A 14,317-nucleotide genomic window follows, 5' to 3' on the forward strand; every position below is an offset into this window, starting at 1 on the left:
CGTCGGGGTGTAGGTACGAGGAGGTACGAGGAGGTAGCTCGAGCTTTTGCCGATCCTCTTATGAGCGTACTGTAGTACACAGCGTTGCAGAGGCAGTGCAGGAGATGTCTGCGGCACCGAGGACGCACGAGCGTTCGACGATTGGGTGCGAGCACGTCGCAGGCTCCAGCAGCGTCATCCATATACGATACTTGGCGCCGTCGCCTCTTGGGTGGTTGCAGGCGCCGTGGATTTGCGCGGCCCACGTTTATGAAGCGCAACGCGCGATCACCGCTCCACTGCACGGCCTTCCAAGCGCGGAGGAGGATCGGGGGCAAGCCAGCGCGGGTTCAAGTCCCCTTCAAGATGGCTGCCATCCACGATCGCGCGGACAGCGCGTTTTTGGATCCTTCGAGCGAGCATCCCCGCACTTCCCATGCAGTAGTATCTCTACGTAGTCCCATCCGATAACGAATTCGACAAGGCGTCGATACACTCTCACCCTCCCGCTGCTAGTACGGACTCTGGTCGTCTTTGGCACCACTTGTGGGTTAAAAATCCACCTTTTAGTACAGAGCCAAGCTCCGGGCTGCACTATCACGCCTCGCTACCCGACTGCATCGGCTCGATCGGGACTCGTCGCGATAGTATGGACTTTCGGAGCTGCATCGGTCGACGATCGGTCCTTTCTCGAAAGTCGATGGGGTCGGCCAATCCACGCCTCGGATTTCGTAATTAATGGCCAATCAAAGAGGTTGGATCTTGAGGTAGGGGGCCCTAGCGAAACGTTTGGAAAAGCACGGTGGTGCGTGTGGGGGGTGGTGCAAAAAGCCATGTCTGCGTCGGCGGCCATCGAACAGCGCAACCAGGAGGCGACCGTCTATGTGGGCAACCTCGACGAGAAGGTGACCGAGGAGCTGCTCTGGGAGCTCATGCTGCAGGTCGGCGTCGTCGTCAACGTGCACATCCCGCGCGACAAGGTCACGTCCAAGCACAGCGGCTTTGGCTTTGTCGAGTTCCGCACCGAGGAGGACGCCGAGTATGCGACCAAGGTCATGAACATGATCCAGCTCTTCAACAAGATCATCAAGGTCAAGAAGGCATCGCAGGACACGAAGACGCTCGACATTGGCGCCAACCTCTTCCTCGGCAACCTCGACCCGGACGTCGACGAGAAGCTCCTCTACGACACCTTCTCGGTCTTTGGCGGCATCATCGAGACGCCCAAGGTCATGCGCGACGTCGATACGAAGCAGTCAAAGGGCTTTGGCTTTGTTGCCTACGACTCGTTTGAGGCTGCGGACCTTGCGATCGAGTGCATGAACGGCCAGTACCTCTGCAACCGGCAGATCGTCGTCCAGTACGCATACAAGAAGGGCAGCCAGAGCGAGCGCCACGGGTCGCAGGCCGAGCGCCTCCTCGCGTCCAACAACCCAAGCAAGATCAAGCCCCACACGCGGTTTGCGTTTGCGACGCCGGCCGTGCCGGCCGCGCCGACCATGATGCACGCCCAGATGCACCCCCAGATGGGCCACACCATGTACCAGCAGCCGCCGCCGCCGCCCGCCGGCATGATGTACCAGCAGCCCCCGCCCGTGCCGGCGACCATGATGTACCAGCAACCGGCGCCCATGTACAGCATGCCACCGCCGCCGCCGCCGCAACAGTATTAAACGACGACAATCGACACTCTCTACCTTGACCCTGGACGCCGCCATTCTTAGGACGCTTGCACTTTCCAGCGCTGCCCAATGAGCTTGATCTGCTTGAGGCGGTCTTCTGCGTTGAGCACAAACTCGATGCGGTCGTGGTGGAACGCGCGGCAGGCCAAACTCGCGTTCAGCGCCGTGAGCCGGACGGCCTCGGCCACGCAGAGCGCCGGCACGATTTGTGTCCCGCTCAGCGGACCAAACACGAGGCCGTCTTGCTTGCAGAGGACGCGGACGCGGTAGAACGACGGGCACTCGTCGAGCGGCTGGACGACGATACGGACGTCCGTAAAGTGTCCGGACACGACCGGCTCGTCCGCGACGTCACTGTGCACGTCGTCCAAGTAAATTATGTGCACAAAGTCGTTGCCGAGATGACGCTTCTTGCTGTGTCGCCGTCCGTCGCCGTCCTCGGCGCTCGACAATGACGGCGACGAGGTGCCGTCGTTCTCCGTTGGCTCGGAGAGCGGTCCGTGCATCATGGTAGGAACGTGAAACACAACCTGGTGACCATAAGACGCCGAAGAACCGCGACAACCACCTACCTGCAGGCACGAGTCGCGGTAGATAAGGCCGTACGTGCCGTCGCTGCTGTTCGGCGACGTGTCGAGGCCCCCGTTGTAGCCGTCGATGGCGTCCATGCGAACGATGCGCCCGAGACCGCGCAAGAAGCGCACATAGCGAGGGCTACCACCGACGACCGAGAGCACGTCCTTCTCGTTGGCCTTGCCGCGGGCCACGTAGAGGACGCCGATCTTGTGCGTCTCGTAGGGTGGTGAGAGATCGAGGACGCTCAGCGCCCGTGTGAGCCCGTCACCGTCGACGAGCTCGTCCAAGCCGCTGAGCTGGTGTGCCACGAGTGGGTTGATGTCAAAGAGCTGGCTCATGACATGGAGCGGGTGCGCCTCCTCTACCACAGGAGGCTATGAACATGCTGGTGACGGCGTACGACCCTACCCTTGGGCGATGTGTCGAGACGGTAGCGCTGGGTGCCGGTCGCGCGTCGGACGACGACCTGTGTGACGCCGAGCCCGGTCCGGACCGTCACGATCGTGTTTTGAAAGCTCCACGATCTACGCGCTGCATGAGCGACGGCGGCACATGGTAAGCACGCACACTTGGCGGGGCGCGGGCAAGAGGCGGGGCGCGGGCTCGGGCGTTGCCGGTGCAAACGCGATCGACTTGATGTAGTCCATGGCGACTTGGTCCAGCACGGGCGCGTCTGGACTTGATAGTAACGGCACCGCGGCGTGGGCCAACGCGCCCCGGAGCGCCACGGGCGCGCAGGCAAAGCAGTGTGCGAGCACCATGTAGGCGCTGTACACGATGCGCTTTGGCGCGCTCGGCAAGTGCAGTCCCCGCAGCGCAAAGTGCAAAATCGCATCGGACTGCACCTCGGCCAGTGCTCGCGTCCGGTGCGCTCGAAACAAGTTTAGAAGCAGCTCGAGGCCCATGCACACGAGGTCGGGGACAAAGCTGCCGTCGTCCGTGGTGCACGTTCGTTGGACGATCGCGTCGACGATGGCGGGAAGCACGCTCTCCGCTTCGTCCGGCATCAAGAGCGAGAGCGTCCCGAGGCCAGAGGTCACAGTGTGGGCCAGCGCCCGTTCCGCGGCCTGGAGCGCCATATCCGGGGCGGTGGGGACGCCATTTGCCGGCCAGGCGGCCACGGACGGGCGCAGGTCGAGGCCGTGGACAAATGTTAAGAAGAGTCGGCGCTGCGCCGCCGCATTGAGCTGGGCGTCCGTGCTGCCAAAGAGCAGGAGCAGCTCAAAGCCGCGATCGAGGTACGTGGCCGCCGCGCGCCGCCATGCGCTCGGACTCACGTCGGCAGCGAGTCCGTGCGCGATCGCAGCGCGGCCAAACGCGCGGCACTCGACACACGACACGAGCTTGAGCGCCATGTCGCTCAGGTTCACGTCGTGGAGCACGAACCGGTTCTCGAGCATCTTGCGCAGCGCAGCGATGGCAAGCTCCAGTACGTCCGTGTGGGTTTCTGTGCTCGCGAGGCTCAGAAGCGCGACGACAGCCTTGGCCACCGGCACACACGCCATGTGCAGACCATGCGAGACAGCACTCCGAGCCGACACTAGCAGCCGCGAAACTTTGGTTTCGTGGGGCAGCTCCAATTGCATCTAGAGTATTGGGATGTACAGTCGTTGATGCCGCGACCCGAGTATGTACCTGGTACGACGCGTTGGCTGTCGAGAGACGCAAGAGACACTCGACCGCGGTCCGGCGCACGGCCACATGCCGGTGCGTCGCACAGTAGCCTACAGCATCCCCTTGTCCGCTGAGATAAGACATCATGTGTACCTGTCAATAGCTCGTACGTGCGCACGGCGCGGACCAGCGGGACGTGCAAGAAGCACACTTCAAAGAGCTTGACGATCGCGTGGACGCCAATCTCTTGGGCGTCGGTCGACTTGGACGCGACGACCGCATTGTGCAAGATATCGACGAGCGCGTGAAACTTGGTCGTCTCGACGTGCTCGGCGACGCGCGCGAGGTGGTTGAGCCCCGACGAGCGCACGTCCGGGCTCGGGTCGTCGTACACACACTCGAGCGCCGGCAGAAGAAACTCCTCGAGGACCCGGTCTTCGCAAAGGAACCGACTCGCGTCCAGCGTCTCGAACAGCACGTGCAGCGCTGCGAGCCGCACGGGCGACGGCACCGCCGTGGCATGGTAAAAATGCGTCAAAACGTCGGCGAGGTGACTCGACCACTGCGGGTGCGTCACGGGGTGGCACGCCGCACCGCGATGCGCCACAAGCCGCATAAGGAGCGGCTCGGGGCACTGCGCGAGGTACACTTGGGCGACATCCAGGAAGGCATCAACGTCGCCTTGAAACTGGTCGGCGTCGACGAGCTTGTCGATGAGGACGAGCGTCTCGAGAAGGTTGGTGCGAATTTCGACTGGGCGGTCCGGCGAGAGCACCCATGGCTGGAGCGCGAACAAGCAGTCAAAGATGATGCGCCACTCGACCAAGAGCTGGTCGCCGTACTTTTTGACGAGCCGGAGGAGCGAGACGACCACTTCTTGGACGACGACAACGTGGTGGGACTCGAGCGCGCGCCGGTGGCTCTGCAAAATCGTGGCCCAGCCAAACTCGAGCTCCGTGATGCGCTTCCAGCCCCAGCACGACATGGCGAGAAAGTAGATGGCGCCGCGCTGGACGTACGGCGACGTCGCTTTCGTCTCGAGAAGGTCCAGGAGCCCGTGGAGGGTATGGTGCCGGCTCGGGCCCAAGAGCAGCTTCTTGATGACGCCCCAGGTGAGGTCGGCCAGACTGTTGGCCAGTCCGCAGATCGTCTGGAGACACGCGGGTGCTGACGCAGCGCGATCGAGCTTGTGCGCCACAAGCTTGGACGCAAACATGAGGAAGCGCTCCCCCACGTCCGTGTCGCCGCGCGTCCACGCCACGTCCGAGTGCGCGGCCAGCGTCACAGCAAACTCCGTGATAACCTCCAGAGAGAGCGCATGCGGTGAGCGCCGAACGATGCAGTGGAGGAGCGAGAGGAGATCCTTCTGCGCGTCCGACTCGCGCAGCAGCTGGAGAAGGTACGGTCCGAGGTCGGTCGCGAACGGGCCGACGAGCCGTCCGTCCTGCAGCACGCGGCGCAGACTCTTTTGCCGCCGACTATAGTCGCCGTGGCCTTGCAGCAGCGCGCGAAAGATCGAGGTGCGCAGCGCCATGAGCGCCTACAAGGGTCGTCGATACCTACATCGTTCAAGCGTCCAAGGCGTACCCGGTCAGCGTGCAAGTCAAAGCACGTGTCGATAAAGTCAAATGCAAGCGCGCGGGCGTCGGCGGACCGGTGGCTGAGAAGGTCCTGCACGCACTCCCACATGGCCACGAGCGATGCGCCGTCGACGCGGACGCGACGCAAGTCGGCAAGGATCTCGGCCACATGCTTGAGGTACGTCCGGTCGTCCTTGTGCCGTCCAGCGCCGAGGCTCAGCCCCAATGGATCAGTGCGCGCGTCCTGTGCTTGGTGCCGCAGCTGGCAGAGCTGCACGAGGGTCGCGACGTGGGCGACCACCGCCTCGTCGTCGATCGGCGACGCGATCGCCTTGCGCAGCACGTCGTGCTCGTCATCGCCCAGCGAGTCGGCGTCGCGCTCAGGGCCCATGCGCGGTCCGTCCTCCGAGCTCTTCCGCGACGCAAACATGGCGGGTACTAGTAGTTGCTAGCGACCGGATCCGCGGATTTCACCAGTCGCAGATGTTGGCTAAAAACACCCACATTGCACCACACCAGAACCAGCTACCAACCTCAACCAGCTACTCGGCTACGGCTACCCGAACACAGTGCTTACGAGAACACCTTTGGCCTGCCTCGAGGCCAACGCCAGATGAAGAGGGTTGAGGAAGCTAGCCGTCAACAAGCGTTGGCACAACGCTTCTGCGTGGGACACGACGGCGCTTCCGACCTCGTCCCACGCAGTACGAGGTAGGAGCTTCAGCGCCAAGACTTGTTAGAGATGCCATCGAAGCACAACATGTTTAGGGCGAGGGTGTTGATCGACTAGAGAGTCGGGCGCGGCGAGCACCGAAGGTCGGCCACGATGTGGAAGACCTTGGGCGCATACGACTTGACGCGCTCAAAGTGCACGAGCTCGACGGTCCAGTGCTTGCCAAAGCTGACGGCGAGCGATTCGATCGAGCGCACAACATGCTGCTTCCTACAGCGTAACATTGGTTGCATGAGACCGAGCCCAAGGCGAGACCAGTCGCGTACCACGCGTCCATGTGATCAACGGCGACGTTTTCGTGGACGTGCAGCATACCGCCACCGGCCTTGAGCACCTGGACGGCAACGGGCCACCCGAGTTCGCTTGACGGCAGCAAACTAAGATTCGTCGCGCATGAGGTCCGTATCCGACGGTGACGCATGTACCCGAGGTTGACGCGATCGGCAATGGCACCGAGGCTCGGGCCCGTCACCCGGTTGTCGCCCAAGTAGACAGAGCAGCGGTCGCTCACGCCGTTGCGCGCAAGGTTGTGCTGGAGGCACGCGACCGAGTCGGGGTTCCACTCGAGCGCGTGGACGTACGCGGCCTTGCCGTGGACGAGGAATGGCACGACGTAGTAGCCAATGCCAGCGTACAAGTCGACAATCACCTCGTTCGCACAGCCTACATCGAGTTTTGGCGGAGATTCTTGGAAGAAGACGAGATATAGGAGGACCGATACGGGCCATGCGCGCCTTCTCCGTGACGTTGCCCGAGGAAAACATGACCCTTTCAATGTCCCAGCCGTACGTGAGGCCGTTCTCGCGCACCTCGACCCAGCCCACACCGCTATTTGTCATCGTTAGCTACGGACCAAGAGACGACGAGTACTTGGAAGGCGGCTCAAACGCCGGGTGGACAAAGAGGAGCGACACGCGGCTCTGGCGGCGGTCGTTCGGGTCGACGTCAGCGTTGCGCGCGACACGGCGGATGGTTTGCACGGCGTCGGCGACCGCGAGCCAGAGCGTTCGGTCTCGCCACGCAGGCTCCATGCAAGCGTTCTAAGCACCATGGCCATGAGCTCCAACCAACAGTGGCCACGACCGACCTTGGGCAAGACGAGAATGTCTGCGATAAACTCAAACTTGGAGGGCGCGAGGCCGAGGCCGTGGGCCGCCGCGTGCGCCTGCAGAAGGCTGTGGACGAGGACGTTGGGGTTGAGCACAGGTTTGCGAGCATTCGCCGCGTCTACGACGACCGGCAAGTGCGCCAAGCTCTACGACGGTGCTTACAGAAGACGGCACGGGGCGTCGACGTACCGACGGGAGGTCGGCGACCAAAATCGGCGCTACAAACACGCTCGGGTCCTCGTTCTACAGGACGTTTTGGTGACTCTGCTTGTATCGATAGACGGTGCTACCGAAGGGTGAATGCGGCGACTCTTGTCGTAGAGACCGAGCGCTTCGAGTTGCGTCTTGACAGCCTTGACTTGGTCCTTCGGCACGAGCACGCCGTGGGCCTCCGTAACAGGCGTGTTTGGCGCGACGACGGCGACCGGGACGTCCGTGGTCGTTGCTGCTGCTTCTTTCTTCTGTTTGTTCTTCTTCTTGGACGGAGGGACCGCAAGCTTGGCGTCCGACGTTACTGCCGGCGTCTTCTTGACCCGAATAGGCGCGGCGTTGGTAATGGCGATGACGCAAGTGGCCGCAGCGCTCTCGGGCACGACGTGCGCCAAGTGCTTCTCCAGAACCTACGCGCATTTGAGATTCAAAAACGCAGTTCATTGCACACGACCTCGTCCGGACCGAGCTGCTGGATCGCGTCGTAGACGGGCACCATGCAGGCGCCGTCGACAGGTCCATTGACCTAGCAAGGGATGAGGGATGTGCATACTACGCAGTAGGCGCAATGGTGGGCCTACCACGGGTGCGATGCGACGGTTCTTGTCGTAGAGCGAGAGCGCTTCGAGGCGTGTCTTGACCGTCTTGACAAGGGCCTTCTCGACGACGATGACCAGTGTCTTGGAGGCGGGTGCGGTTGTCGCACTGGCGCTAGCCGTACTGGCCTCGACGACCACCTGGAGCTCGAGGGCCAAGACGTAGACGGGGCTGTACACGCTTCCAAACCCAAAGCACTGGCAACTGCCGCCCGTGATGAGACACGACGCGGTCGCGTCGTCGTAGACCATGCTGTGGCTGCTCAACACTGCGCCGTCGTCGAGCGCCTCGTGTTGCCGCCAGCTCATTCCTACACGTGTGTTTTGAAGCCATTCTCGCCATTCAACACCGTTGGTACGGTCGAGGTGGAGCGAAAAGACGTCCCGCTGGCACGTCATGAGCGACGACGAGCCGCCCGTGAGCACAATGTGCTGGTCCTGGACGTTGACCGCCTGGAGACTGGCCCGTGCGCACGGCAGCACCTTGCCGGTCGTGGCTTGGACACGCCACGAGTCGCCAATCATGTCGTACACGTGGAGGCTCTGGAGCGTCATTTCATCCAGCGCGTCGGGCGTCGCGCGCCCCCCAAAGCAGTAGACCTCCTGGCGCACAGCCACCGCCGCGTGTTGAAACATACTCGGTCCTACATTTGGCTCGCAACATTCTTCACAAGCGATGGCATACCGGACCGGCGAACGCGCCACGCCGGCGGCGTCACACCAAGGTCGAGCACAAACACGTCATTGAGAACACGCGTGGCATCACGACCGCCAAGAATGACCATGGCGTTGCCGACTAGAGCGTATCGATGAAGCTCCCTTCACAACGTCAAGAAGAAGCTACGCACCGAGGACTGCAGCATGGCCGTAGCGCGGAGAAGGGACGTCGCCCGTTGTCGCCAGGACCGTGCACTCGAGCGTCGTGAGGTTGATCGAGTAGAGTTCGTTGAGCGCCTTTGTGGGGCTCGCGCGACCGCCAAAGACGAGCATCGCGCCGTTGTGGACAACAGCCGAGTGGTGCATGCGGGCGGTCATGGGCATATCGCATGTCTGCAGAACGGCCTTGGTGGCGGCATCGACAACAACAACGTCACTGAGACGCGAGGTACCCGTGGCGGTGGCACCTTGGCCGCCAAGCAAGTAGACGCGGCCCTTGTCTAGCCTCGCTTCATGAGTGATACCACCTCGGGAGAGAGGGAGGTGCGTACGGAGGACGCTCGTGTGGCCGGCACGAAGCACTTCGATAGCAGCGCGCGTTGCCGACATTGACGTTAGCTGCGTGCGCGGCGGCGCAAAGAGCGCTGACGAGAGCTCGGCCATGAAGCGCTGGGTCTTGACGACGTTGGCCGCAAACTTTTCGTTGGCGATCGCAAGGATCCAGCGCAAATACACGTCGTCGACCATGAGCTTTCCGTTCAGCGCGATCGGAATTTCCATCGAGTTGGCGGTCGTACGGATCGCGACCATTGTCCGCTTGTTGCCGAGGACGACGCCCGACTCGCGAAAGCCGCAGGCGAGACCGCACTGGAGCATGGCTTTGGCCGCCTCTTCGTCGCGGCATTGCACGTGCATGATGAACGGCTCGTGCTTGAAGATGACCTGGAACAAAACGCCATCGTATAGGACGGCAAAATGTGATGCATACCATGCCATTGAGCTGCGACGGGTCGGCGAGCACGGCCGCGTGCAGCTCGTCGTACGAGACGGGCGCGTGCGAGCTCACGAGCCACTTGCCGCCTTTCGTGATCAAGTGGTCGGCGCCGTCTTCGGCGACGCCGCAAAAGACAGCGATGCGCCCCGAGCAACTGCTGCTCGTGACCTACACGAGCGGTGATGCACAGCCGTGACCGATGGCAGCGTACGTAGTTGGGATGGCCGTTCACGGCTTCGATCATATCGACGATCGGCGCATCGATGCTGCCCTTGGGCGACTTGTCGATCGCGTCCTGCAGCTTCTGGAGCGACTCGCGCTTGGACGCATCGAACGCATGCAGCATCTTCACCAACAATATTTGAGCAGCAAATGGTGTAGGATTAGTCCTAAATGCATTGGAATTAGGCAATGTCCTGTTTAGACGAGACAAAACCGCACCGAGAGAGATCGACATGATGGGTAACAGCACTCGCGCCGTGATCTCCTCCGATACGAGAGCTCGGCGCGCGTTTCATTGCGGCGGTGCCATCGCGACGTTGTTTGGTGCCGCGACCACGTCTAGTATCGCACCACAGACCGTCGCTCGCGACTCCATCATACACTAATCAGGATGCAGGAGCTTTACGAGCTCAGACTTGGGATGTACCCAGCAATTAAGGCTGCAGTACGTACTGTTGCGTGTACCATTCGCTGTGCGCAAGCCTTGAAAGACTGCGATGAAGGCGCTGCGCAGGCATCTCTGGCTCCAAACCCACGACGAAACAGCAAAGTGCACTTGAAGTGACGTGGCGATTACGTTGCACCGATGGGCTTTCGGTGCAACGGAAACGCCACGTCACTGCCCACTCGGCTTGCGTGGCATAGTTGATTGCCCGACTGGCATGAGGATCAGCAAGCCAAGAGCCGCAATAAGATCTCAATGTCGCTGTCAATAGGACAGCGTGGTCCATGTTGACGACAGCGCGCCGTAGCACTAGTAGATTAGCTCCACGACAAGGAACATTTTGTTCCACAGCGTCGCCTCCGACGGACTCTGCCTGATTGAAGTGCACAACTAGCGCGGCACGTCTCTTGGCCAGCAGAAAGGACACGCGCCGTTTGTTCAAATAGAGCATGGACGGCGCACTGTGCACGGGTTGGTGATCGCGTGAATAGACTGTACGCAAAAGCCGGAGAAGAAACCATCGCCGTCCCCCAAATGGTCGTACCTGCAGCACGCGCCTTGACAAGACCACGGGTGTAACTCTGACGTGGCGGGCTCGTGTGCACTCAACGCATTACAAAACAATATTCCACGCCTAGTCGCATCACCTGTCCAACAAAAGACAGCGTCTTGTGCCGTCGTGTCCACCGCGACATGCTTATCTGGCGACGAGGCGGTTGCAGATATTCATCACGGGCGAGACGGCGAGTAGCTGCACCTTTGTCATTGTGGAACGACCATGCGGAGCTCGTTCTGGGTCATTCGATGATTCGGCGACGAGAACCGTGGCTTCTGCCACGTCCTCGGTCGTGTCGCGTCGGTTTCGGTCCATGCAGAGCCAGCTGCAACGTCACCATCTGGGTCGACCAGTCAACGGCGTGATGTCTCGTATCACGCTGGCAGCCATCCGCAGCGCGTGACATGGCCAGCCATCCAGAAGTTGCTCACGGTGGGTTGCATTTCGTACGCTCGGTAGCCAGCGCCCTTTGCGCATGTGCAGCACCACGAGCACGTCGTCTCCGTGTCCCGAGCCGCTGCGCCGCCCATCGCCGCAGATGCACCGTAGATCCGGCGACGTGTGCGCGAGAATTCCGTGGAATTCTGCCGTGTCAGCCAATCAGACTTGTGTATGACTCATAGAGGACCGGGCAGGCGGCCGCCATACGATCCAATGGCCTCCGACTCCCTGGACCAAGGCGCACGCGACACGGAGCGCAGCCAGAGGTGCTCGCACTGGGACATGCTTGCGGATGTGGCACACGCTGTCTTGCTTCGAGACGCCGGCGGCAATCGCTAAACGGGTATGGAGGACGAAGCCAAGGCGAACCGTCTGCGCCGGCGGCGTGAATACCGCAAGCTCGACGCCGCCGGGCTCCAGTACCTCCGCGACCGCGTCGTGCAGCTCACAGCGCAGCTCGAGCAGCTCGAGCGACGATCCAGCCCACCAGTCGCGCGATCGTCGCCCGCAACGATGCTGGCGTGGCGCGACGTCGCCGGGGCGCTCGGCGCCGATCTTCGCGCCGTGTGCGCCGCCAACGCCTCGCTGCGCAGACAAGTGCAAAGGAACGAAGCGTTCCAGAGAGCCATGCACGCATGGGTCACGCGTACAAGCCACGTGCACGTACGTTCATCTTACCTCTGGGTGCCATCCTACACTGTACGACTAGGGGCACCCGTCGCCGCGCCTGACGTGGCAAGACGCCAGCCTTCCGATAGACCCCGCGACGCGCCTCGAGGCGATGGAGTGGATCACGCACCGCTTGTTTCACAACATTGACGGGCTCATGGCAGCGTCCGGCTTGCCGTACACGCACGACAACTACCAGAGCACCACGGTGACCCAGCTCGATGAGACGTATCGCATCCAGGGCTGCTCGGTGCGCTACGTGCACGCCGACGTTAGCGCTGCGGCGGCGTGCCTCGAGCAATTTGCCAAGGACTTTCCACCCTACTTGGAGGCGCGGGTTATATCCTCTCGTGTCGTGGGCCGTTTGGTTTCATATCGCACATGTCTAGTGCCTCACCGAAACGGACGAAGTGCTCTACACGCGGTACCTCTCGCCGTACGGGCTCACGGTGCATTTGCCGTTCGTTCAAAACGTTCTCCAGCGTCACTACTTTGACGGACGTCGGTACATCTCGTTCCGACACTGCATCACTGACGACGAAGCGCTCCCCGCCGACGACCTTGTGTGTGGCTGGACCGAATGGTCTGTGCCTCAGTGTGCAATTTGGAAATAATCTTCGGGTGTAGGACAGTCGCAGAGTCGGTGGGCGAGAACGTGACCGTCATCAAAGAGGGCTTTTTCGCCACCGGGCTTCGCACACCGAGTGGCGAGTACATTCGCATGGAGGCCGTGTCGCCCGCCGCCGCCGCCTGCGCCGACCCCGCGAATCGGCTTCGCTGCATGCAACACGAAGCCCAAATGCGCTTTGCTCAGTCGTTCGAAGCCGACACGGCGTACTTCAACGCGCTCCTCAAGGTCCACGCGCGTAGCCTCCTGGACCGATGACAGATTGTGAACGATATGCATTCTTTGATTACTTGCGCCTGCTCCAATGCATTGGCGCTGGGCCTGGAGAAGCGTTGGCGACAAGGGCAAAGATCGGCTCGTGGCATATGGGTTCGTGGTATGCCTCTGCGTGGACACGGCACGTTCCGAGCAGCTGTCAATGCGGAAGCGTCTTGGGCCGTGGAACGATGCAACGAGGTCGGACGATCGCGGCAGGCAGCGGATGACTCATTAAAGACCTCCCTGCAGCGCAACGAATGTTGCTGGAGTGGCCTCTCGGGCCATTTGTGGTCGTGGTGGTCGTGGGTGAGCTATCGCTGGACCACTTGGCGAGCGGCCGAGGTGCCAAGGTGTGGTCGGTGTCCAGCAGCCACTGACAGCCCATTGCACCTGGTCGGCACTGAGGACAAGGTCATCATGGAGGTGCGTCATGCATTGCGATCGAGATGTATGGCTGGAGTGTAGACCTCGTAGCATGCCTTGCGTCAAGATGAAGCGGTCGAGTGTTCCGCTTCTCGCGCAGTGCATGATTGAAAATACATGCGTCATGATGTGATGGTCAGATGCAGCGGTCGAGGTCATACGTCTATACTACAGGTCGCCGCAAGCGCCCACGTTTGTTTGTACTAACAATGCATTTGTTGTTTACGAGGCTACAGCTAAGCACGGAGGAAGGTAGACGCCGGAGTTGGGACAGGGTAGCTTGTCGGGATCGACGACGCGGGCGTTGGCGCCGGGTACGCATTCGGGATGGTGGACACCGTCGGGAACACACATCCCCACACACCCGACGGGATCTTCTGGCACACAGCATCCACCGGGGCGCGGCAGTTGACGCCGTCGACGTAGCTCTTCAGCGTTTTGATGCAGGCCGCGATGGCGGCGTCGTTCTTGACGGGGCATTTGGAGCCTGCCGGGATGAGGCCGGCACCCGAGCACACCGGGCCTGCGATGCAATAGGTAGCATCGCCGACGACACTCACGTTGGTGCAGCCTTGGGCGGATGTCGGACGTTGCGACGACGCTGTACTTGGCGACTTGTTGGCCGGCGCCACCGTTGTCGACTGACTCGGAATCGGCGTAGTGGCAGGGACCTCAGTAGCGCCCGTGGTCGTCTGATCATAGTCGCTCGGTGTCTTGCTCAGAGAAGCGGATGTTGGCGTGTTTGCGTAAGGCTTCTCGCTCGCAGGCACTTCGATCTTCGTCGGGGCCGTTGTAGGCGCTGAGGTCGACGAGGTGGACTTCGCTGTCGGGGTCACCGTTGGCATGCTGCTGGCAGGGGCCGTCGTGGGCATGCTGCTGACAGGCGTAGGAAATGGCGACTGAGATGTCGGCACCGTCGTCTTCGGTGCTGAGGTCGGGCCAGCA

At 61.7% G+C, this 14,317-nt stretch overlaps 5 protein-coding genes across 5 annotated transcripts; 2 read left to right on the plus strand and 3 right to left on the minus strand.

Annotated features, from left to right (window-relative positions):
• The first annotated feature begins 720 nt into the window (after nucleotides 1-720).
• SDRG_09036 (hypothetical protein) lies at nucleotides 721-1,750 on the plus strand. The gene has a single exon (XM_008614947.1). The coding sequence runs from the start codon at nucleotides 813-815 to the stop codon at nucleotides 1,650-1,652; it is 840 nt and encodes a 279-aa protein (XP_008613169.1). The 5' UTR covers nucleotides 721-812; the 3' UTR covers nucleotides 1,653-1,750.
• Nucleotides 1,700-5,861, minus strand: SDRG_09037 (hypothetical protein; the record flags this gene model as incomplete). Its single annotated transcript, XM_008614948.1, has 7 exons — nucleotides 1,700-2,191; nucleotides 2,234-2,598; nucleotides 2,646-2,761; nucleotides 2,805-3,823; nucleotides 3,873-3,961; nucleotides 4,005-5,391; nucleotides 5,439-5,861. The coding sequence occupies 7 exons, from the start codon at nucleotides 5,859-5,861 to the stop codon at nucleotides 1,700-1,702; spliced, it is 3,891 nt and encodes a 1,296-aa protein (XP_008613170.1).
• A 276-nt stretch (nucleotides 5,862-6,137) lies between these two features.
• On the minus strand, nucleotides 6,138-10,086 carry SDRG_09038 (hypothetical protein). Its single transcript, XM_008614949.1, has 16 exons — nucleotides 9,942-10,086; nucleotides 9,725-9,898; nucleotides 9,288-9,678; nucleotides 8,928-9,236; nucleotides 8,765-8,875; nucleotides 8,439-8,723; nucleotides 8,065-8,390; nucleotides 7,938-8,009; nucleotides 7,564-7,893; nucleotides 7,463-7,516; nucleotides 7,252-7,419; nucleotides 7,035-7,204; nucleotides 6,880-6,992; nucleotides 6,590-6,827; nucleotides 6,431-6,541; nucleotides 6,138-6,374 (listed from the first exon to the last, which is right to left on the minus strand). Exons 1-16 carry the CDS (start codon nucleotides 10,074-10,076, stop codon nucleotides 6,218-6,220), a joined length of 3,144 nt encoding a protein of 1,047 aa, XP_008613171.1. The 5' UTR covers nucleotides 10,077-10,086; the 3' UTR covers nucleotides 6,138-6,217.
• Nucleotides 10,087-11,321: 1,235 nt separating this feature from the next.
• Nucleotides 11,322-12,987, plus strand: SDRG_09039 (hypothetical protein). The gene is made up of 4 exons (XM_008614950.1): nucleotides 11,322-12,057; nucleotides 12,104-12,400; nucleotides 12,453-12,646; nucleotides 12,691-12,987. The coding sequence occupies exons 1-4, from the start codon at nucleotides 11,740-11,742 to the stop codon at nucleotides 12,947-12,949; spliced, it is 1,068 nt and encodes a 355-aa protein (XP_008613172.1). The 5' UTR covers nucleotides 11,322-11,739; the 3' UTR covers nucleotides 12,950-12,987.
• Nucleotides 12,988-13,565: 578 nt separating this feature from the next.
• On the minus strand, nucleotides 13,566-14,317 carry SDRG_09040 (hypothetical protein). The gene has a single exon (XM_008614951.1). The coding sequence runs from the start codon at nucleotides 14,242-14,244 to the stop codon at nucleotides 13,609-13,611; it is 636 nt and encodes a 211-aa protein (XP_008613173.1). The 5' UTR covers nucleotides 14,245-14,317; the 3' UTR covers nucleotides 13,566-13,608.

The sequence above is a fragment of the Saprolegnia diclina genome (assembly GCF_000281045.1).
Source record: "Saprolegnia diclina VS20 unplaced genomic scaffold supercont1.28, whole genome shotgun sequence".
Lineage (NCBI taxonomy): Eukaryota > Oomycota > Saprolegniomycetes > Saprolegniales > Saprolegniaceae > Saprolegnia > Saprolegnia diclina.

Bases quoted from the DNA above. Each gene is read 5' to 3' on its own strand.
- SDRG_09036 (XM_008614947.1), top strand. From the start codon at position 813: ATGTCTGCGTCGGCGGCCATCGAACAGCGCAACCAGGAGGCGACCGTC.
- SDRG_09039 (XM_008614950.1), top strand. From the start codon at position 11,740: ATGGAGGACGAAGCCAAGGCGAACCGTCTGCGCCGGCGGCGTGAATAC. The intron at 12,058-12,103 runs GTACGTTCATCT...CTGTACGACTAG, and splicing joins CGCGTACAAGCCACGTGCAC to GGGCACCCGTCGCCGCGCCT. The intron at 12,647-12,690 runs GTCTGTGCCTCA...CTTCGGGTGTAG, and splicing joins GTGTGTGGCTGGACCGAATG to GACAGTCGCAGAGTCGGTGG.
- SDRG_09038 (XM_008614949.1), bottom strand. From the start codon at position 10,076: ATGCTGCATGCGTTCGATGCGTCCAAGCGCGAGTCGCTCCAGAAGCTG. The intron at 9,237-9,287 runs GTACGCACCTCC...AAGCGAGGCTAG, and splicing joins CGGCCACACGAGCGTCCTCC to ACAAGGGCCGCGTCTACTTG. The intron at 7,517-7,563 runs GTAGCACCGTCT...AACGTCCTGTAG, and splicing joins GTCGCCGCATTCACCCTTCG to AACGAGGACCCGAGCGTGTT.
- SDRG_09040 (XM_008614951.1), bottom strand. From the start codon at position 14,244: ATGCCCACGACGGCCCCTGCCAGCAGCATGCCAACGGTGACCCCGACA.